The sequence below is a fragment of the Melozone crissalis genome, unplaced genomic scaffold (assembly GCF_028551555.1).
Source record: "Melozone crissalis strain CALT ecotype California unplaced genomic scaffold, PUWL_Pcris_2 ptg000059l_1, whole genome shotgun sequence".
NCBI classification, from domain to species: domain Eukaryota; kingdom Metazoa; phylum Chordata; class Aves; order Passeriformes; family Passerellidae; genus Melozone; species Melozone crissalis.
This window is the reverse complement of record NW_026535837.1, coordinates 2,660,951-2,684,536: the sequence shown is the minus strand read 5'-3', so window position 1 is coordinate 2,684,536 and position 23,586 is coordinate 2,660,951. Positions and strand designations below refer to the sequence as shown.

The window sequence follows — 23,586 nt, the reverse complement described above, 5'->3', positions numbered from 1 at the left end:
TGCTGGTTAAGGTGGAGGGCTTCTGTCTTTCAGGAAAGTGGACAGAGAAAGAAGAGAAGAGACTGGCAGAGGTGGTGCACGAGCTGACAAGCACAGAGCCAGGTGACATTGTCACCCAAGGTGTGTCCTGGGCTGCGGTGGCAGAGCGGGTCGGGACGCGCTCGGAGAAGCAGTGCCGCTCTAAATGGCTCAACTATCTCAACTGGAAACAAAGTGGAGGCACCGAGTGGACCAAGGAGGATGAAATAAATCTGATCTTGAGGTTTGTTATTTTAGTTACTTTTAAAGGTTTGTAATATGTGTTGCTAGCAGGATTCCATTGGGGTCCATTTTGCTGGTTTCCTAGACACTGAAAATTCTAGAACCTTCCAAAAATCACTGCTGTGTTTACAGTTCCCAGAGATTTATTATTGAACATATTTTTTGTTTTTTGTTTTTTTAGTGAATGTTAGTGTTCGTGAAAGGTGTCAGATTGAAAACCCTGGAGACTGAAGTCTTCTTTATTCCACAGAAAAGGTACAGCACAGGCAGCAAACCGTGCAAGCTTCCCACACGTTGCCCCACCGATGCGCTTTAACCCTTAACTGGAGGGTAGCTCAGTCTCCCTGCCCGTTCAGTCCTTGGCCTCTCTGCTGAGATGACCAACAAGGGTCAAGTGTGGTGGTGGTTTCTGTGATGTAGACATCTTGTCTACAAAGAGCTAAACTGAGACTGCAAATTAATTTCATGTAGGCCAACAAACACTGATTGGATATCAGCATCTCTGACTACATTTGAACTGGCAGCCTGGTAGTGACTTTGGAAATCTTTTGCTCTCTCCAGTCCTCCTCCCATTTTGAATGCCTTTAACTCAAGCTTTTTAGCCAGTGGATTTTTATGGGTTGGGTGGGAATAAAAAGCCAAGGCATCCAGGGAATTTAAGGATTACTTTAACAAAGTAGTATTAACAAATTTACTGAAGCTGTTTGACATAAACTCAAAATGAGGAGCCTGATTCCATATTTCAGAATGTGCTGGGTGTATTTCTTAATTTTTCTGGTTTGGTCTGTCCAGATATCTTTTACTTATCCTACAGGGTTGGTTTTGGTAGGTTTCTTTTTTTCAATTTTACTTCTTTCTTTCTTTAGCTAGCAAGAGTGCTCTTGCCTTATTTGTGAAGAGGACTTTTCTTAACTTCCACAAAATTATTTTCCCCTCGCTATTCACCTCTCTTTCATATGCTCTGTGTACAGATAAGGGCAATTCAGAGATTTTTAGTGATTTCAAACAGATTCTGGTAGAGAAGACTGTCCCTTATCTGGAGAGCCTGGTGGGATTGATTCATGAGGAAGTGTTTATTGCTGTAGTTAACTTCATCTACTTTGGCTAAGAAGCATCTGAGAGAAGGCAAAAATCTGTGTTAAGGACGGATGGTTGTTACTTAGAAGAAAACAAGTAAATATCATAACATGAAATTAATTAAGTGAATGTTCAGAGTGAATCTCAGGAAGTATTTCCTGCCTTGGAGACGTGTTTGGGGAATGTTTTTTTCAAAAAGAAAAGATGCAAGTGCCACCACGTGGAATGCTTCGTGATAATCCGATCTAAGACCTAATGTAGAAGTAAATAAGGAGAATAATCCTGCATGGCAAGGAGATGGACTGGATCATCTAACAGGTCTAGTCCATCTTCTGTTGTTTATGACTCTGCTTGACCTCTGGCAGCGTGGAGCCTTGGAAGCCTGTGTTGATTCCTGGGGCTGGTCACTAGCATGTCGTTCTGCGCTGTTTCGTGTGACACGGCCGGACGCGTGCGGCACCCCTGCCGCCCTGGGGGGCCCTTTCTGACAGCTCCCTGTTTTCTGTGTCCTGCCAGGATAGCGGAACTTGAAGTTTCTGATGAGAATGACATCAATTGGGACTTGCTGGCTGAGGGATGGAGTAGTGTCCGCTCCCCACAGTGGCTCCGGAGTAAATGGTGGACCATTAAAAGACAGATTGCAAACCACAAAGATGTTTCATTCCCTGGTAATGTACTGCTTGCACACTTCTCTTCTGAAAGCTTTTTTCACATATGTCACAGGAATAAGGCTGCATTTTGTTGTCTGCTTACAGCATTGCTGGCCAAAGAGCACATTGCTTCTTTGCTGGAAGTTACTGGCCCCTTGGATCTGCTGGTTGAATTGCTCCTACAAGCAATCCTTAAGTGTTTCAGTCTAACAGGCCAAGCTGATGTGTTCAGCTAGACAGACTTTGCCATCCCTTCTCAGTTTGGCTAAAGTGAGAGTATGTATCTAAGCAGCTCAGCTGGCAGATCTCAGATGATGCTGATCTTTGGTGTGGAGGGCGGTGACCTCTTCAGGTGGAAGAGGATATGTATGTGCAGCCTAACTATGGCCTCAGGTTAGATGTGTTGCCTTTATGATGTTAAAATGTAATCTCTGTCAGGTGCTGAGCCTTAGCTATAGACATCTACTACTAGCTATACTACTTATATGTCTACTACTATATGTCTATACTACTTAGCTATAGACATCTACTAGTGAGGGGAGGGGAGGAGTCAGGAGTATAAAGCTCCCCCAAATACATTTCATACCATTTTCCCATTCTGGCTTGGAGAAAGTAGTGCCTAAGCCAAAAGGGGTCTGTGAACCTTCAGACCTCCCTTTGTCTTACTTGGGAAGAGGAAAAAAATCAGATTAGTCATGTCATAATTAATGAAGGATGTAATTTAATGCACTCTTGTGCTGTGGTTGATGGTGTGGTTATGTATTAGTCCTGCCTCAAGGCTGCAGCTGGGAGGTTACCACACATTAATAGGCAGTTGTTGCAGCAAATAATTCATAGATAAATGCAGCACTGAATCAACCGGCTCTGCTCTCTTTCCCCTGACAAAGGGGAGATGCTTAGGCAGTTGGCTGTAATGAATTCTAGACAAGCTGAGGCCTCAGGTTTTGTGACCTGCTGTTAAATCAGCTGCTCCCAAAGCAATTACAGAGAAGAAGGGTGGGTGGTTCTGTTGGAGCATGGGCCTCCTCAAGCACAGGTGAAGAATTGTAATATAACCACTGTGGGATTCATTCTCTCTTGCTCCCCATTTTCAGAGACATTTCTGTCAAGCTCTTGAACAAATCTGCTTCCATGTTGTAGAAGATTGGAGGATTTACTTCTGGTAGCAGCATTACACAGCTAGTGATACTTGCACTTGATTGTAGCTTGGGGGTACATCATGCATCATTTTAGAGAGTTCCAAAATTTTATGGGCTATATGTTCTTTTTTTCCCCCAAGCATCATGAAGTACCTGGGTTCCATGAGGAAATCTAGTTCACTGCTGTAGTTGGCTATAAATGGTCTATGTATGTGCTAAATTTCTAGTTTCTGTATCTCTAGGGATTGTTTAAGTTCCAGATTCTGTAGGATTTTGTTTGCTCTTTTCATCTTGGGTAAATCACCAATTGCAGCATTTCAAATGTGCTTGTTCAACCTGCTTTAGCATGGGTGTTTTTTCTCTCAGTGCTGATAAAGGGTCTTAAACAGCTCCACGAGAACCAAAAAAACAACCCAGGGCACCAGCTTGCAGAGAACAAGTGTGGCAGTGGCTTAGCAAGCAGTAACTCCAGCTCGGGGGTGCAGCACGTGCAGATCCGCGTGGCTCGCTTGGAGGAGAGCACGGGCAGCGCCCCCAGCCCCATGGCAGCTCTGCAGATCCCAGTGCAGATCACCCATGTCTGTAAGTACTGCAACAAACCACTCACACAAAGCCTGCAACTTGCTTCTGCGGAGGTGGTGAAGGAGGAGTGAGCATGTCTTAAGGAGTTGTATTCTTCCTTAGTCATGCCATAACTTCAGATGAAACATTTCTGTGTTCTGTTTACCTGTTTCTGACTTTGTTAGACAAATGTAGATATTGCTGTGACTGTAGTTCCAAGAAGCTACAACTGGAGCACTGGACACAGGTGTTGTAGGTGTCTGTTTGAGTGTGTGCATACAGGAGTTTGCCACATAACCTGTTCTTTGTAAAGCCTTCAGTGCACAAACCTCTTAATGAAGATAGAGTGTGTTTGTTTATTCCTTAAGTTGTTTCTGGTCACTCTTGCACACAGCAGTGAGCATTATGTAAAAGTTCTCCTTTTCAAGTTACACAGACGACTGTCCGTAAGTTCTGATACAGGGCACTGAAGGGAAGGTGTAAGTGTGTTTTCCTAGTCCTTTATTATGCAATTATTTCTAGTCACAAACACTCTGGAAAATGTTAGCTGCTAAGTCCCACCAACATTCAGCCAGTGTTCTGCTAAACCGCTGTATTTTTTTTTAAGTTGATGCTTCCCATGCTCTTAAGGATGAACTTTGCTCATTATCTAACATTGATTACCAGATCTGCTCTGAGTGTAGTTCTTACTGCTTGATTTTGTAACTAATCTTATTAAGTAACTCCAGTCACATGCAGTCTGCACTGTATATTATTTTGCACCATTTGGGATTTGTAAATTTTATTAGGAAAATTTAGTGCTTTGGTTTTGCTGATTACCAGATTAGTTACAAAATATTCTGAATTGGAAGGGATCCATGTGGATCATGGAGTCCCAGCTCTTAAATGAGTGGCCCATACAGGGATTGGACCCATAGCCCTGGCATTATTAGCACCCTGCTCTGAGCTAAGCTGATCAGTCTACAAATTGATTCTTCAGACTCTGCCTCAATAGGCATTTGGCAGACCATTTTCTGTTTATAATTTTAGGAGGTCAATCTATCTTAATCTATTTATTAAGTGCTAGCTTCATTTTATGTGGTTTATTTTCTAATTAGAATGACAGATGACACCAAGCCAAGAACTTTTTGTCTGTCATAGTAATGTCAGTAGTCTCAGACTTTGAGTGAAGCTTGATCCAAGCTGATGAGCAGGAAAGATGGGCTGGGATCCTGGAACCTTTAGTCATCTCTGAATTGAATAGTTGTTTTGTGACTTCACTTGCCCATGCCTGCCTAACAAGCCTTTCCCCCCATTTTAGTCTGCTTTTCTGAAGAATTTCTGGTTGTGTAATCAGAGTGAATTTTGTATTGTGTGTTTCACAGTCCCATGGGAGCTGAACCTATTACCCACTTGGAGCTGTATTTGGTGGAATGCTCAAGGTTTCAGAAGGGCAGTTCCTGAATAGGAATATACTGGCTAGGTGACTGACAGGCTCTCTGCTACTGAGTACCAGCAAATCTGCAGCAGGAAACCTTGAACATGCCACCACAACAATAGTAGCTTCAAAATTGAGCTTTTATCTTAAGAGACCAAAATTACTGTATTTTGCTGCCACAGAGTCTGAGATGGCAAAGTTTCCAGTGCTTGGGTCACTGTTATCATCTTGTAGATCTTTTCCCCTTTTGGTATTTAGGAAATTACTGGAAAACCCCAGGCAGAGTATTAATTTGGTTTCAGCTTTCTGGAACTTGTGATTTTTTTTAAGAGTAAGTAGAAATTGTAATTATGGTTATAAAGTTTTGAGTACAAGTTGTTTGGACCTGGTGATCTTAAAATACTTACATCAACTGTTTCCAGTGCTTCTCTTCACTACTTTTAGAATTAGTGGAGCTAATTGCATAAATAATTACATAGTTGTAGTAAGAATACTTACAGCTTTTATACTGCAGTCATAACACACAGGGTAGGCAAATAACTGGGAAGCATCTGAACTTTCATCAGGGGTGGACATATTGTGGAAGACAGAAAAGATTAAAAAATACAAAAAAAGAAAAAGAGGTCTGTGAGAAACACAACAATATTAAGCCTGACACTGGTTTAAAACCAGCAGTACATGATCCAAAGGATATTATTACACCAAAGGGTATCCTTACATTAGAACCTCTTGCAAATCTCATTACAAAAAGTAATTAAATCATGTCAGAAACTTTATTTTCTGCTTTTATCTCTGTGTACTAAACCCATATTTACTTTCTTTTGCTCTTTTGGATTGTAGAATGCTCTCTTTAAATAGAATTGTATCTTGGGTACCAATTAGAGAACCTTGTCATTAGGACTGCAGCCAGTTTTCTTTTTCCTCTTAGGGGAATTAACAGTACCCTGCCATGTATTAATTATAGTATGTTATGCTCTCTACAGGCCTGAACATTCTGGTTTACATACTTTTCTTTTTTTTTTCCTTCCTTTTGCAGCCTCAACCGATTCCCCTGCTGCTACTGTTGACTCTGAGACAATAACACTGAACAGTGGAACACTACAGACCTTTGAGATTCTTCCAGTAAGTGACTGGTGTTTGTTACTGTGGCATTTTCTTTTTTTATTTTCAACCCAGCTACTTCTTAGACTACAGAAGTGTGCATTTCCAAAAAAAAAAAAAAAAGGGAAGGTGTTCAAGTAGAAAGAAGAAGAGTTCTGAAACTTATTTCTGAAAGTGTAATCCATTAGGGCTGCTGAGTAAACTGTGAATTATAGTTAAATGCTTTAAATTTGCTTCAATGCTACAGAGTTTTCCTTTGTGCTTGGATTTTTTTCATTGTTGAAATCTGACCTAAAGAAGCCAGAGAAAGCTCCCAGCAAGTAAAGATTGTCTCAGTTCCATTGTCCTGTAATTTGTAGCGCAGTTCCTCTTCCATCTCAATGCAAAATAAGCTGAATTTGTTCCTTTTTTACCTGCTGATGTACAGCATATTACAGACCTGCTGGGCTCCTGCCTTGGTAGCCTAAGGCTACAGCTGAGTTATTTTCTGCTTTTTGAGTGCAGTGCAGCAGTCAGTGCAGAAGGCATTGGATTGGTGTGGTGTGGTGATTTTCCAGGGGAGTTACAGTTAGGTTGGATCATGTCAACCAAAATGCTCCAGCATGTCCTGGGCACTGCATTTGGGTATTAAACCTGTGTTGTCTTTGTAGTCTTTCCACCTCCAGCCGACTGGGACACCGGGTACCTACTTACTGCAGACAAGCTCGAGCCAAGGGCTGCCTTTAACGCTGACAACGAGCCCCACCATGACCCTGACGGCCGCGGCAGCTCCGGCCTCCCCGGAGCAGATCATCGTTCACGCCTTATCTGTGAGAGCTCTGGGTGGGGACAGCCCGCGCTTGGGGCCCTGGGGGAAGGGGAACGTTGTAGTGCAGGGCCCTGCACATGCCTGTTAAACTTGTAAAGCAGTTCCCAAGTCATAACAATCCTGAAGACTGAGAATTTTGGGGGTTTGTTAAAAAACAATCTCAGGTTGCTTCAGAACTTAGCTTAGTGAGGAAGTTCTGAATAGAATGTCTCCATTTAGTGGCTTGGTCCCCAGCAAAACCAAGTCTTGTTTTGTGATGTTTTCAGTTACTCTCACAAATAGATACTGGTCCACAACACTTGGATAGTAGTGACAAGTATTGCTTTTTGCTGGAGGGAGGGAAGGAGAAGCAAACTGGAGATTGAATCACAAAATTATGAAAAATTCAGTGGAAAAAGCACTTTCAAAACCTTTTGAATCTAGTGATCCTCACCTGAATGGTTGCCTCCTTCATATTATTAATTACTTTACTTGTGACTTAAAGAACACATGACACCACATTCAGTCTACAAAGTTATCCTTTAGGAACAGGAGAGGCCAAGAGATGATCTGGGCTGACGTACTGTATATATGAAACTCTAAACTACACTTAGCAATTGGAATCTTTTTGCTTGTATTTGCTTGAAAGATTTGTAGATAGTAAGAGGAAAGTCTCTGACCTTGTTTGGGGTTTTGTTTGTCTCTTTTTTGCAAATGCTGCTGACAGCCAGAGCATTTGTTAAACACAAGTGACAACGTCACAGTGCAGTGCCACACGCCGAGTGTCATAATCCGCACCGTTGCTGCTGAAGACATCTCCTCCTCTGTCACCCAGACAGAACTGGCTGTGGATGCAGACATTCAGTCAGCTGACCTGACAGATCCTCCAGACACCCTAGGAACAAATACTTTCCCACATGATATCCATCAGTCCAAGCTGAGTGACGAAGAGCAGTCAGCCTACAACGAAGATGATGCTTCCAAATTTAGCAGCAGGAATAGTAGAGAACTGATGGATGGAGTTCTGGTAAGAACAGAGGAGGAGATTGCTGATGCTAGCCTGAAACAGAATGAGGATTCTCACTCTGGTTTACCCAGCACTTACGTTACTGAGGTAAGGGAGGGCGTAATACTTGGTGTTTTCCCCATTTCTGCAATTCTGGAGAATTATTTCATTGAATCTGTGGCCTTGATGTTAAGCTATTTGTCAGAAATATCTCAGTGATTTCATTAATATTGGTAGCTGATGGGAGAAAGATGAAGAGAGACTATTCATAAGAGGTATAGTGATAGGACAAGGGGGAATGGCTTCAAACTGAAAGAATGTAGGTTTAAATAGGCATTAGGAGAAAATTCTTTCCTGTGAGAGTGGTGAGGCACTGGAACAGGTTGCCCAGGGAAGCTGTGGGCTGCCTCATCTCTGGAAGTGTTCAAGGCTAGATGGTTGGGGCCTGAAATGATCTTCAAGGTCCCTTCCCATCCAAACAATTCTGTGATTCTGTATCACAGTTCTACAAGTATTTGCTGAGATCTCTATCCTTGAGCTTCATTAGTGTGTTACAAGTATGAAAGTAACAGCATTTAATTGGGTAGCAAGGCGTATATTACTCCTCTGGAGCACTGAGCACCTCACTAGCTGTGGAGTTGCCTCACTGCTCAGGATTCTTCTGCATGGTGACCGTGGAAAGCTGCAGCATTGGTGGCACTGAACAGGTGCCTTCAGGTGATTCCTGCTTGATGCTGTTGCTTTAAACTGGGCTGGTAATTGTCCAACACCCTGTATCAATAGATGGATTGAGCAGGGGAGGAGGGCTAGAGTGTTTGGGGTTTGCTTTATGAGTCTAATAACATAATTCAAGATGCACCTCATTTTCCAGTTTTGAGGATTTCTATTAAACATCCTGCTCCAGCCAAGTATCTGTTAAATGGGAAATTGAAACATTAAGCTACTTCTCTCTCTGGCCTCAGATTTGTTCATCTCCAACACCTGAGATGAAGAAATGAGTTTATCCAAAGGATTACAGCTATTTGGATAGTTTCTTTCAGTTGCTGGAATTATGAAAATGACTAAGTCACAGAAAACAGAGGTGCTAAAAAGAAGGTGATAACACTCTTTAGTCAGTACAAAATTCCTCTTCCTTTATGGGTTTGATTAGGTTGGAATTTGGGAAAAGATGAGTTAGAATTAAACATCCTTAGCTGTTTTTTAGGACACTGTTCTCTACAGCAGCTGCGTTTCTGCTTTGTCAGCCTTGAAAATCCACCATTAATATGCTTTGGCCTTGTCTTTGAAGAAGCTTCTAATAGACAGTGCATATCTGTTATGCTCTTACAAAAGGGAGAATCTTTGTACATCTTAAATTTTCTACTACAGAAGCATCTGAATCCTGAATAAATCAGAAGATGGGGATTTTTCTTCCATTTTCCTCTTTCTGTGTCATGGTTGACATAATTGTGATAAGATTTTCAACATTTGAGGCAGGCCATCAGCTTTCTGTTCTCATTTTAAAACTTCAGCTTCTCGAGGTAGAATTAATAAACTTTTGATATTAACCTAGTTCCTAGTTTAACTTTGTACAAATTGCTCATGGCTAGCAGAATGTAAAACTAAACTTTTTTTTTGCTATACAGAAAAACAAACTGAATTTGTAATTCTAATTTGCCTTACTCTTCAAGTCAGATTCAAGTTTGACATGTGTACTTAAATTCCAGGAAATAGTGAACTGTCTGTGAGTAATTCTCAGTGAAAAGTTACTCCAGAAAAACATGCCTACATTTTGTTTTCTTTAAGTCAGTGTTATTTTTATGAGCTTGCCAGGGTTGTATTGTCACTGTGGGTGGGTAGTGGGAGGCAGGCAGTCATGCTGCAGGGTTTTATTATTTCTGCCTGGGAAAGGTGCCCATTTGCCACAATGGCTTCTTTAGTTTTTCACGCCTCCTCTTCCCAGTTTCAGGCCCTGCAGCCCAGTGCTGCTGTGGGCAGAGCTGTGTGCTCTGCTGAGAGCTGCTCCTGCAGGTCAGGCACACCATGCCCTTGTGCATGGGACCTTGTGCAGTTCACAGGTTGTCAGCTCCTCTCCAGCAGCATCAAGGAAGGGGTTTTCAGACAGCTCTCTTTGCAAAAACACTGTGCAGTTACATAGGGAAACAAGTTTTCCTACAAAAACAAAACAAGGTGGAGGAACATCAGGATTTTCTTAAACACAGAGAGCTGTAACCTCTGAAAACAGTGATAAATCCAGGTACCTTCCATTGTGTCAGCAGCAGTTGCTAGCATTTTACATCAGGGATTCCTGAAGTTTGAACAAACCTTATGCGTGTTACACACAAAAACTGGAATCCAGATGTCTCTGCTGGTTCTGGCAGTGATGTGTGGGATGACTTTTCACTGCATTTGTGGAACCAGGAGTGTGCTTTGACACTGAGTCAGCCAGATGTGTTGCTGCCATTCCAGTACCACAGGAGCCAGGGAAGAGGCAGGAGCAGCAGCAATGACAGAATTGGAAGAGAATGAGGGTATTGACAATTGTACCTGGAAGGAATCAGTGTGTTACCAGTGTTGTGGTACCATTAGGTTCTGCAAAAAAAGTCTGGAGCCAAATTCCAGCCAGTGACAGACCAAGCAAGGCACAGCAAGTGAAGGGGATATTTTGAGCTCTGTGTTCAGTGTTAGTTAAAACTTGACCACAGGAGTTGTGAAACTTAAGGTAAAGCTGTTGGGTTTGTGGAGCAGGTAAGTGCTACAGTGGTAATGCTTCAGTCTCAGAAAATCTAGACAGAAAGTAGTGGAAAAGCCTAAATATTCCTCTTCACAGACTTAATATTTGACTTGCAAGGGAACACCACCTGGAGTGTCTCCCTTCCTCTCCATATTGCTTAACAGGGTAAAATTCTTCTCATCTTGTTTTTGGGTGCGTGCACTAAGATAACATGCCCTCTAAATGCTGAAATAAACTATCTCAGGTGGTGACATTTCAATTTAATGAGATAAAATTCATCCAGAGTGGATTATGGCTGAGCAATGCAGGCTTTTGTTTGTGTTACCATGAATACACTCTCATGGCCTGTTCTGTGTTGTGCAGGATCTGGGTTCCCCAACAATAGAAGAACAAGTTGATCAGCCTACAATAGATGATGAGACTGTGCTTATTGTTCCTTCTTCCCATGGTTTTATCCAGGCAACAGATGATATGGATAATGAATCAGTCTTGCCCTTGACAACTCTCACAGGTATGACAGTCCCTGTCATTAAAGCAGTGTTCAGAGCTTCTGAGTCTCTGCAGAAAACACTTCATAGATTCTTGCTTTCTCTAAAATAATTTTACATATCAGTGCTATCAAACTGCAAGTAACCTAGCAAATACTCCTCCCCAGAGGAAGCATCTCCCTGTAGAGCCATCAGAGGGTCAGCACTGATAGTGCAACACCTGATGGATGCAAATGTGAGTCACACCATTGCATCCATGTCCATCCATATTGGTTATCACTTACCTTCTCTAAAGATACTCAGACCCACCTGGATGTGGTCCTGTGCAAAGTGCTCTGCCTGAAGCAGCTTTAGCAGGGAGTTGGACTGGAGGATCTCCAGAGGTCCCTTCCAACCCCAGCTATTCTGTGATCCTGTGAAACTAGAAATTGCAAACTGCCCAGTTTGAGCAACACTGCCTGCAATTGGTTAGAATTCCAGGCTACATTTCCTGTCTCCTAAATTTGTGTTTTATATCTTGTTGTAATGGCACAGCAATAGTTTTAATGCTTTTTGTCCCTTGCCAGATCCTATCCTGCAGCACCATGGAGATGGGTCACACATTATTGGCTCATCGCTGGGCAGTCCTGACTCAGAAGATTCCAAGGATGTTGAGGATTTAGTGAGCTGTCCCTGAGAAGCAGCAGTGGTGTCCATTTCCTATTGACCATGTTTGCATTGTGAAGTTAGTTACAACCTGTGCCATGTCTCCAAAGAAAGCAGTCACAGTCTGTCTCTTTGAACAGCAGCTTCCAGTGTGAAATGGCTGCGGTGCACTTTCTCTGCTCAGGCTGTTTCCCTCACCAGGAGGGAGGACTGAGGTGCCACGTCTCACTGGGGTGTTCCAGTGTGCTGAAGAGCCTCTGTTGCAGTGCTCACAGTGCTCAGCTCCATGCAGTCAGTTCTGATCTGACTTGTTACTGATGTGCTGAACTGCACACGTGGAAAACTGGACAGAAGTCAAGGATTGTGGACTGGAGCCTCTTAGTGCCACAGCAAGTAGTAGTTTGCACAGGTTTCATGAAGAATGGGTGAGGATTTTTGCACTTACTGACTCTTGTAACACATGGAGTAAGAGACTGTTACATTTCAGGAAGGAGTGAGTTCCATCAGAGACTTCAGGGAGCATGGGCAGCATCGTGAAGCTATGGTGTGTGCTCCCCTCTCACCTGACTCGTTCACATGTCTGTGGCATAGGAAGAAGGCAGAAGCTTATGGGACTTGCCTGGTCTGCTTGTTCCTGAGGAGTCCATTGCTGGCAATGGACAGAGCTCAGAAAAATCACTTGTGGAAAATCTTGGGGTTTTTTTGGTTTGTTTTTTTCTTTCATCACTACAGCAAGCTAAATAAAAAGGGAAGGGCTATGAGAAAGGGAAGCTACTGGGACCCACCAGCCTCCCCCAACAAGCTGGGAAATTCTTGGAGATTGTTGTGAGTAGGTTGGAACGTTTGTCTCTGTTGCTGTTTACCTGACACTACCAGCCACCTCTCCAGATGTGATTCCTGCAGCAAGTTAGTAAATGGGAAGTGGTGTGGAGGTGGCAAAGTCATGGAGGAATAGCTCTGTGAGAGTCTGGACATAGGGCCTCAAGGCAAAGAAGGCCAATTAATTCCTGCATTGTTTGAAACAGACACTAGGCTGATCAGCAGCCTGTTAGCTAGGAATCAAGAGAAAAAGCTATAGAAACTAAAGACTTGTATAAATTATTTTATTTATTTCTGTAATTAGCTCTTCATAATCAAGAGTTGGTCTTTTTCAGTCTGTGGTTTTGTTAATGTGAAAAATAAGTTGTAGTTTTAAATGGTTGCCTAGGGAACAGAAATAATTGTATATTCAGTTTCAACAAAATAAAGAGTATTTGTCTTACTTGACTGTAAGATGCCATTTATTTATACTGCCACAGATCCTTTCAGTGCTGCAGTTTATTTGTACAGTAATAAAAAAAAGTGCAGTTTTTTTCCAAAATGAAAAAGCTTGTGCCATTCTGAAACATCAGTACAACTGGAATGTTCATTAAGCGCAACAGTAGCTCTTCAAAAAAAAGCAGAATGTCACGTCTTATGGCAATAATTCTCCCCAACAAGAGGGACATTACATATACATTTACATGAAAATCATGTACTGATTTATCCTTGCACAACCCACTTCTTTCCTCTCAGGCTGATGGTTCTCACTTGGATGTCTCGAGTGGAGCTGAGAGCTGAGCTGGAAGCAGTTCTGACACAGCAGCATCATTGCTGGGTATTCCAATGTCCTTCATTTACCCACTTCATGGAAGTACAGGTTGGCACATATACATAACATGACAATAGAAAACAATATGTAGTAAATTAGATTTCTAAATTTGGGTTCCAGGTCTCCTTGTCGATACCAGTAGATCTAGAAGAGAAGAGGGGTTTGTGTTATTTCAAAAAACCAGGTATTCTGAGGAAACTATTTTTGGAAATTGAATTGGCAACTTGCAGGTTTTGGTGATTTAGTTTTGGGTTTTTTCCTTCCTGTAAAACAATCCAGCTTCCTGTGGCCAGAGGGTCTGAGTGTGTGTGTCTGTATGTGAAACAGGCCCTGAGGACATGTGCTGTCTGGTCAGCTTTGCTGAGAGGGAGGGAGCGTGGGTGGCTTTAACTCTCAGAGCTGGCTCACCCTGGTGGATGAGGACAAACAGCAGCTTTGCACTAACACAGTCTATTCTGGGCAGAGTTGTGGCCACCAGCTGTAGGATCAAAAATGGACTGGCCAGGCAATGCAGAGCAACTTCCCAGTGTAGCCAGCAGTGAGGGGCTCAGGGCTGCTCCAGGTCACAGCTGCAGGAAGGAGAATGCTCCAAGTATGAAAACTACAGCAGAGGAAGGAGCCACCAATGTCCCTGCCCATGGAAGGGGGGTTGGACTGCATGGTCTTTGACAGCTCCTTCCAACCCAAACCATTCTGTGATTCTGTGAACTCAGACCTGCCAGCTCCCTTTGCCAGTGCTCGGGACCAGCTCCCTTGGAGTTCTGCAGTTACTGAGTAGAGGAACATCTTTCACATGCTGTAGCTTCCTACCCCTGTAACCCATCCCCTGTGTTTGAAAGGACACTGACTAATGCAAGTGCAGGGCTGATCCCACTTCAGGTGTCTTTGCAGCACAATCCATCTCTGCATTCCCATTTCAGGGCTCTCCTCCCTGGTTTCCTACTCTGTGACTGCACTGGCAGTGCCACAGAGATGACAAGTCTTGCACCACAGCTGGGCTGCAGGAGCTGGCTCAGTTCACACGCTTACCCTGCAGTAAATACAAAACCCACTGCCACTCCCTCATTGTCAGCTTGTGTTATGGAGGCAGGAAAGCTTTTCTAGGAGAGTGTAAAAAAGAAGGCAGCACCACATACAGCAGATTTTACTCAGAGCCATCGACTCAAAAGCACGGCAAACGTGGCGGTACTTACAAGAATGCCAGCAGAAATGCAACACAAGGAGATGCAGAAAGCAAAAAATACATTCACAGGTTTTGGAGGTAGTTGTGGGAAGACAAAAGCACTGATTAGAGTGACCTGTATGGAGGAAAACAAAGATGAGGATTTCAGTCTGGCCAGAGCTGCAGTGAGAAGAGGCTCAGCCCAAGGGCTGGAGCAGAGCAATGCTCACATCCTGACCTGCACACCCCTCCCTGGCCTCTGCCTCCCACCCCTGAGGAGCTGAAGGAAGATGTGCAAGTCTGGAGGAAAACTGCTTTGATACAGCTGCACACTGAGAGGAGTGGGGAAAAATCTTTGCCAAAAGTTTTGCCACACTGGCTCATTGTCACAAACCACCCTGCAAGTGGCCCTGAAGCCGTCAGGCCCAGGGGTGCACACTGCCCATGTAGAGCATCCCTGAGATTTTGTTTATAGGGGTTTGAGGATGAGGGAAGAGATGAGGATCTGACTCCATGTTTCAGAAGGCTTGATTTATTATTTTATTATATATATTATATTAAAATTATACTAAAAGAATAGAAGAAAGGATTTCATCAGAAGGCTAGTTAAGAATAGAAAAAGAAGGAATGATAACAGGCTTGTGGCTCAGGGGCTCTGTCTGAGACAGCTGACTGTGATTGGCCATTAATTAGAAACAACCAACATGGGCCAATCACAGATGCACCTGTTGCATTCCACAGCAGCAGATAATCAATGTTTACATTTTGTTCCTGAGGCTTCTCAGGAGGAAAAATCCTAAGGAAAGGATTTTTCATAGAAGATGTCTGTGACACATCCCTTCAGCCAAGTGTTCCACCAGCTGGCACCTCACCTGTCCCCAGAGCCTCTCTGCACCCCAGCTCTCAACAATCCCCCCATGGACCACACTCATGGTCTCCAGTCCTGACAGTGTTGGGTTTGTCTTTAAAGCTTGGGGAAAGCACAGCTCAACACAAAGGGACAAACTCTGGGAAGACTTATATAAGCCATAAATAGAGGACAATAAATCAGAAATAGAAGGAAATAGAAGCAAACACGCTCTCCTGGCATAATGCTTTGTTGTCTCACCCAGCCTCATGTTCAGCCAGGATGGACAATCTGCCAGAGAACTTCGGGATTTTATTGCAGCTCTTAAAGAAATGTATTCCCCTTCTCCTGTTGTCAAAGAGTTTTAAAAGACAGATATGTCCCAAAATGACTGCCTGCCCTAAATCAGAGCCTCTTTGGTCATTGGAAGCTTCACCAGCCATTTTTGGGGAGGAATTCTGGTTTTCTCCCTGCCACTTAAAGATGCAACATGGGGTGGGATGGGAGATACTTACTACAAGCAGCAAGGTTGTTAAGCCACCAACAACTAGATTGATGATTCTGTCCTGCAGAAAAGAGAAGAGTGTTATTTGTACCTAAAAAACCAACAAAAAAAAAAAAAAAAAAAAAAAACCCAAACCATATAAAACAGAGCATCAACCAACAGCACTGAGAGCATCAGCCAGGATGACATTATTGCAGCACACCAAGGCTCCCTGCTCAGCCCCGCCCCACAGGTTTCCCCTCCCTCCACGGACCTCAGGGAGGTTTTACTGGTCAAGGCCTCCTGCAGGTTTGCTCATTTGCAAATGGCTTCTCTGCTACATCTAAATCTATTACAGTTGTGCAAATTGTATTTAAATCTTATTTTTTAAAGTGGGAGTGCACAGATGGAGGTTGTCAGAAAAAGCTTTTTTTAGCTTCACTGCCTGAGAATTAATAGACTGATAGAGTCTAAGGTGGGAATTTGTGGGCTGCTGGCAAGGAGGTGAAGCGTTGCCCACACCCCAAATGCTCCACCCTAACACAGAGGCTCTGCTTGGACAGACAGATATCCCCCCTCACTGCTTTCTGCTGCTCCTGATCAGTGTAAAACAACTGGGAGGACACAACTCTCTGCCCCTGGGACAAAGATCCCTCAGTGACAGCATCAGTCCCACCCCAGTGGCATCAGGGTCACTGGCTCTGACACTGGGCTGTGTGACCACGGGCTCACAGGAGCACCCACAGCAAGGTCCTGTACTGATGAACCTTCTGGAGTAAAAAACAAAGGAAAAGGAGAATATTCCAATCCCTGCCAGCACACTGCCTCCTCCCTGGTGCTGCTCTGAGAATAAACATGTATCACCACAGTCAGACTGGGCTGCACACAGCCAGGTGTGACACTCCACACGGCTGACAACTCAAATCAAAGGTTAAAACAGCTACAGCAGAAAAAATGTGCAGAGGGAAAACACCCCAGACTTCTATTAAGCGTACTGAGAGTCATTAAGTAGATATGGTGAAGGGAAAGTGAGAAAGGAGTTTGAGCAGTGAAAGCATTTTGCCCAAATGCTTTCACTGAGCAACACGGGCTTCCCTCCACCTTGCACAGTTCTTGCCTCCTAGAATTTGGATTTGTAGAGGGAGAAGTCCCAGGCCATCAAGAAGTAACACATGACAGCAGCAGGGCACTAGAAGAAAGCAAAGAGGAGGCAGAGAGCAGCAAACCATTAATTTGTGGGACACCAGCAGCCCTGACCTGAGGCTGTGGAGCTCAGGCTGAGGTGGTTCAGGAACAGGTGGATGCTGTGCTCTGGTTGTGCTCATCCCCAGGGGACAGGGCCACAGCAAGCAGACTCCAAAACCTCTCCTATCAGTCCCCAACTCCTCTTTGTAAAACAAAACTACTGATGCTCCTGCAGCCCAGAGGTCCCAGTGGTTGGAGCAGGGAGAAGTGACTCCCTCCCCTCCATAGGAAATTGTCACCAACATCCCCTCGGCAAGGTCCTCCCCAGCCAGGCACAAACCCCTTCTCCTCACTGGCATTTCCACACACAGAGTTGGTGATGTGGCAGCAGCCTCAGAGCCAGCTATGGGACACCGACCCCACAAAGGAACCAGGAGAAGTAACCCCAGGCAAACAAGAGAAGCAGCTTGAAAAGTGCAACCATGAAATGCTCCATGAGAGCACATCATGACAGCTCAGCTGGACTCCTCCTCCTCACCTAAAATAAAGAACTAAAAGCTGACTTTGGGCAGGACATGGAAGGGTCCTTACCCCAAAAGCCACTCCAGCACCAGGAGAGGATGGCATTTCTGTTCTGCCCTTGCCCTGCAGACCTGGCTGAGCCCACCAAGGCAATGTTACAGAGGGGGACCAGAGCTGGCATTCAGGCTCAGCTCCTCCATTCAGGGTGGCAAGAGGGGAGCAACTGGATCCCTTGTGCCAGGAGGAGAGACAGCAGGGAATGCCAGGGAGCAGAACCGGCAGTGGGTCACCAACCTGCAGAGCTCACCTGGTGAGCACAGGGGCACAGCCAGCTCTGCAGAGAGCTCAGAGGGATGGACACACAGTCAGCCACCATCCAGAAACTCAGCCATGCCTGCTCCTCATTAACTGAGACCCATTGTGCCAGGACAGGCTGGACTGGCAGGAGAAAACAAGGGGGTCAGACCTGACAGCGATCATGGAGCATTTCTCTCTTGAGTTCCAGTGTGGGAGAGAGCATCCCCCAGCACAGGGACCTCTCATCTCACCCTGCTGACTGAGGGACCTCCCAGGGCCAGCAGGATCAGGCACAGATGCCAGCAGTGCATCCAGTCCCTGCAGCCAAGGCAGCCCCTTCCCTGCTTAAACCTGTGGGCACTCAAATTTTCAAAACACACTGCTGGCACAAGAAGGTATTTCAGGATGCAGGGATTAGAGACACTGATCCTGAAATCCTGGGCTTGGCAAAGCAGTGAGAGGCTGCATTCCCCAGTGCCCACTGACACTTCAGCCCCAGGCAGCTTAGCACAGCAAAAAGGTTAAAAATACTCAAGCAGAGGCCAAGACGGCTAAAGGGATTGGGGATGACGGAGCCTTTCACCTCCACACTGTGTCTGAGAGCACAGCCTGGCCAGGCAGACACTGCTGGGCAGGCAGCAACTGCCTGTGGACAGCCTTGTGTCCTACAGGTCACCACCAGCACAGCTGATTCAGGGAGGATTTTTCTCCAGCATCACTATGTACTGCAATAGCTGCTGGAGGAAAAGACAAAAAACCCCAGCAGGGACACCAAAACAGAGAGCCTGAGGTGACCTGGACCAGCCCAGGGTACTGCACACACACCCCAATTTCTGATAGAGCCCAGCAGAGCCCCCATGGGGGTCCCCATTCAGCCAGGCAGGAGAGGAATTCCATGTTTCACTGTTGCACAAGATGCATTTGGAAACAGGAGGGTTCCTGCCCCGTCCTTTTCTCTGGGTAGGGGATTGCAGGGGCTGGAGGCATCAGAGTTCTCCCAGGGAGCCTCTCAGTGCAGTCTCCTCTCCCTCCATCTGCCTCTGGAAAGGGACATGAGGTCAGGAAGCGCCAAATCCTTGCAAAGCAGGAGGGCACAATCCAGGATTCTTGAGGATCTGGGTCAAGGTTACTTGGAGCAGGAGGGAAACTGAGGCTAGGCTGGGACTGTGTCTGCTCTCCCTCCACAGGCTGTGACAGAGGGGCAGCTTTGCTCCTTGCCCCATTCCAGCTCGGCACCTTCCATCCCTGAACCCTCCAGGTTAGCAGCATGTGGGCTGAGCCCCCAGGGATCCTGAGGGAGGCTTGGCCAGGAGAAGGGAAAGGGCAGGTCCCCTGGAGCGTGGGTACCTGGTGCCATCTCTGCAGGAGTGACAGAAAGGCCATTTTTATGCCTGACATCAGCCAGTCCAGATGGTCAGCAGCCATTGCAGCCTGAGTGCAGTGCCAGGCCCAGCCTGGTGGAACTGCAGGCCAAACAGGCTGTGCCAGGGCCATGCTGGACACCCACCCTCTGCAGGACATGGGGACATCCTGGTGTGTCCTCAAAAGCTCATCATTCCCATCCCAAGCTGCTCAGCCTCGCTATTGCCTTCTGCTTCCAAATTAATTCCCAATTAACTCCCACCACACAAACACCCCCACCATGGAGGAGCCCAACTTTGAACTTCTCTCCTGAAAAGTGCTGCACCTGTGGCACTCTGTGCCCTCCTTGCCACCGTGCAGCTGTGCCTTTGCCTTGTCTCACACCACTCACTGCATCCCTGGAACCACAGCTACATCCACAGAGCCTGGCACTCACTGGTGCCGTGTTCCTGCACTCCCTCTGCCCAGCAGCCACTTCTGGGCACCACCTTGCCCCAGTCCCTGCTCAACATCACACACGAGAGCCAGCCTGGCAGGAGCAGCTGGACCACGGCAGGGCAGGGGCGTGGGTGCTGCTGCCCAGCTCTGCCATCCCCACACAGTGGCTTTGCCCTCAAAGTCACCAGCTTGGGGACCAGGTGAGTGCAGGAAGGCAGGAAGAGGGAATCCCCATCTCTACATCCATTTCCAATTTCTAATTTTGGGCTCAGGGCTTCCTGGGGCACAAGCACTGCCCCTGCCCCTCCCAGCCCGAGCAGAGGATCCCAGTTTGTCAGTATCAGCCATCCTTTGCAGAGACCCAAAAGCAGAGCTGGGACAGGGGCAGACACTCCTCCCGGCAGAGCTGCTCCCGTTTAAAGGCAAAGTTTGGCTTTTCCACTTCTGACCCAGAACATTCCAGCTGGGGACCTCACCAGCGTCCGTTCCTGAGCAACCCCAGTGAACCAGGGAGGGAAGGACCCCGGGCCAGCACAAATCCCCTGTCTGTGGGACACGGGTACAGCAGCGAGAGCCCATCTGACAGGTCCCAAAACAGCCACAGGAGACGGGCAGGGGGAGAAGTGCAGGACGCTGGATCCCCACCAGAGCCCAGAACTGAAATTAGCATCCCACCTTTATTATTCACCACTCCCCCTTGCGAGAAGAGGCGTAGCTGGAAAAAGACAGAGATCAGGGATCGAAGGCTTAACCTGGGCTGAAAAGTTTGGGAGTTACCTGCCAGGACTGGCTCCCTGCTCTGATGGCCCATCCCAGTCCCCAGAAGCGCCCCCAGAAGTGCCCATCGCTGGGAGCTTCCCAAAATCCCTGACCCAAGTGCCCCAAAACCTCCAGTGCCCATCAGGGCAGCACAGCTGGTGGGGTACCTGTCCCCCCTCAGTTCATCTCCTTGGGGTCCTGCCTGTCCTACAGTGAGAGCATTTCTCTCTTGAGTGTTTCTCATCCACATCATTCCATTTTCCCCCGAAAATCCGCTGGCTATCACTTTGTTCTCATTAAACATTATAACTGTAGCAGCAGTTCCAAGTTCTTGCAGGGAGGGCGGTGATGGATTTGATTCACTTCTGAATAATCTCAGGCACTTTCAGCCTGCACCCCTCAAACACACACGAGTGTGTAACCCCTCCTAACAGGGGACAGCCCCTGGTGATGTGACATTCCAGGTACAGTGGTTCCCGAGGGATCCCGGTGCCGGGCAGCCCCAGGAGCCCCCTCCCTGCCGGGCAGAGCCCCGCAGCAGCGCCGGGAGCCGAGCGGCTTGCGGGGATTGACACCTGAGGAGCCGCTGTGCCACAGCCCAGCCCAGGAAGGAGCCACCGCCAGCTCCTCCAGCCCGGCAGGAAAATCAGTGCCCAGGAAAGCACCAAACGCAGCCCCTCCATTCCCATCCCCATCCCCCAGATGGGGTTAGAGGCTGCCCGGGCTCCGCAGGGCACACCCGGGTGGGACACGGCGGCTCTGTCACCCCCTGCCCGTGCCCAGCCCCACTCCCAGGGTGCCCCCGACCCCCAAGTTCCCGATAGAGTTTTGGGAGGATGTCGCTTTGGGGAGGATTATTTGAAAGTTGATTTCTTTGCGGGGAGGGGGGAGGGAAATGTTTGTGAGTTATTTGGGGAGGGGGTCTTGCTGGAAGGGTTTAGTTCTGGGGATATCGTTCGGGGTTTTTAAAAAATTTGGCGCGGTTCTCCTTTGGGGTTGATGGATTATTTTTGCTTTGGGGCACTAACTAGGAGATGGTTGTTTTTGTTTTAATTCAGGGTGGGTTTTTCTTATAATTACGCCAAATTAAAGCTTTTCCTTCTTTTGGAATTTGAGGAGCTCCTTTAATATTTTTTCTTTGGGGTGCAGCCTTTGCGATTTCTGACGCTGTTTAGAGGGGGACCGAGGATTCTTTCTTATTCCATAGGGATTTTCAAATTTGTTGGCAGGGTTCGGGCAGGTTCCTCGCTCGGGCGGGCCGCTCCGCGCCGAGCCCGGGGGCAGGGTGGGTGCCGAGCTGCCGCTCCCCGGGACGGCCGGGAGGAGCCTCCCCATAACCGGGGGGCATTCACACCGGGAGGGTGCGGAGGGAAGGGGGCACTACGGGACTCGCAGCTGCATTTCCCCCGGGGCGGTTCGCATTGCCGGGGGTGTTTCGGGGCAGCGGGGTGCCGGGGGCGGCGGGTCCCTTACCCTGGCCGAGGTCTCCCCGAAGAGCGGCCGGTTGTCGGCGCCGCCGGTGCCGTACCCGCGGGCGGGGAATCCCTCCATGGCGCGGGGGCGCTGCGCCGGCGGCCGCGGGGGGGCGCCCGCTCATCCTGCGCCTCCGCCCCGCCCGCTCCGCGCGTCCCGCGGGCCGAGCCGGCACCGGCACCGGGAACCGCACCGGGAACCGCACCGGGAACCGCACCGGGAACCGCACCGGGAACGGCAGGGCCGAACCGGCACCGGGAACGGCACCGGGGGGAGCGGCACCGGCAACGGCACCGGCAACGGCACCGGCACTGCCACCGGCACCGGAGGGGCGGAGCGACACCGACACCGGCCCCGGCCCCGGGCGGGGCGGAGCGGCGGGAGCGGCCCCTGCGCGGGTGCGGAGTCGCCGGCCCGGCCTGCGGGGAGGGGAGGGGCGGAGCCAGCGCTGCCGGTGCCGATTTGTTGCTCAACAAAGTTGCGGTATTTGAGCAAATCGTATTAAGGATGATGATATGGCTGCTTGGAGGAAGGAGCCTGATTTGATTTGGTTTTGATTTTTCTTATTATAGGTTTTATTTTCTTTTGTTTTTTTTTACTCGATTTGATTTTTCTTATTATAGGTTTTATTTTCTCGTTCTTGTATTTTAAAAATTTATTTTGTTTTCCTCTATTGTGTTTTACTCTCATAGAATCACAGAATCAGAATGTCCTGAGTTGGAAGGCATCCAAAAGTAACATCAGTGCAGCTCCTGGCCGTGCACAGGACACCCCACAAACCTCACCCTGTGCCCGAGATTATTTCCAAACCCTTCTCACTGAGCTCTGTCAGGCTCAGTGCTGTGAGCGCTGCCCTGCAGAGCCTGTTCCAGTGCCCAACCACCCTCTGGGTGTAAAACCTTTTCCTAATATCCAATCTAGCCTTTATTTTACAGCTGTTGTGTTTTTCTTATTTTGTAATTTATTAAGGGCTTATTTATTTATTTATTTATAAACATCTGATCCTGCTAGAGCTGAAAAATGAACCCACATGTGCTCTTCCTGGTCCCCTACATGAGTTACCCACCTAAACTAGATAAAAGAGAGGGATTATTCCTGGAGCTAGGATTGTTAGCTAGGATTGATAGTAAAACACTTTTCCTATATACATTCCTTAACCAAAGTTATCCCATGTCCCAGCTGCTGCTGCTGCTGCTTTGGAGCTGATGATGGGTTTGCATGTGAGAAAGCCTGAGGGCATTAATTTTATTGTTATTTAAATTTTTTTAAAATTTATTTTAATTTTATAATTAAATTTTAGTTATACTTTCATTTAATTTTTATTTAAATTAATTTATATTGATTTGAGGTCTTTTTTTTACTTTCTAATTAATTTCATTTTTTCTATTTACATCGCTTGGTCTCAGAAAACAGCTTTACTCTTGGATGTCCCCCAGACCATCATGGACACATTCTTTCTCCAAGTGCATTTTAGAATGAAAATAAGCCAATTAAGATGTATTAAATGTTGTGGCTTCCAGGACAGATTGTAAGATTTTGTTCAAATCAGCTCTGTGGCTTCCCCTGACCCTGCTCCCTCCAG

The 23,586-nt window shown here is 46.7% G+C and overlaps 2 protein-coding genes across 2 annotated transcripts in view; one reads left to right on the top strand and one right to left on the bottom strand.

Moving 5' to 3' along the window:
- DMTF1 (cyclin D binding myb like transcription factor 1) overlaps positions 1-13,106 on the top strand; it is a 28,936-nt gene extending 15,830 nt beyond the window's left edge. Inside the window, exons 10-17 of the mRNA XM_054287533.1 lie at positions 34-262; positions 1,855-2,006; positions 3,494-3,709; positions 6,142-6,227; positions 6,857-7,015; positions 7,721-8,107; positions 11,076-11,223; positions 11,767-13,106. Of these exons, the coding sequence (XP_054143508.1) occupies positions 34-262; positions 1,855-2,006; positions 3,494-3,709; positions 6,142-6,227; positions 6,857-7,015; positions 7,721-8,107; positions 11,076-11,223; positions 11,767-11,876 (1,487 nt within the window). The 3' untranslated portion in view covers positions 11,877-13,106. The remainder of the gene's footprint in view (positions 1-33; positions 263-1,854; positions 2,007-3,493; positions 3,710-6,141; positions 6,228-6,856; positions 7,016-7,720; positions 8,108-11,075; positions 11,224-11,766) is intronic.
- A 73-nt stretch (positions 13,107-13,179) lies between these two features.
- On the bottom strand, positions 13,180-22,099 carry TMEM243 (transmembrane protein 243). The gene is made up of 4 exons (XM_054287535.1): positions 22,005-22,099; positions 16,000-16,050; positions 14,669-14,773; positions 13,180-13,619 (listed from the first exon to the last, which is right to left on the bottom strand). The coding sequence occupies exons 1-4, from the start codon at positions 22,080-22,082 to the stop codon at positions 13,497-13,499; spliced, it is 357 nt and encodes a 118-aa protein (XP_054143510.1). The 5' UTR covers positions 22,083-22,099; the 3' UTR covers positions 13,180-13,496.
- Positions 22,100-23,586: the final 1,487 nt, after the last annotated feature.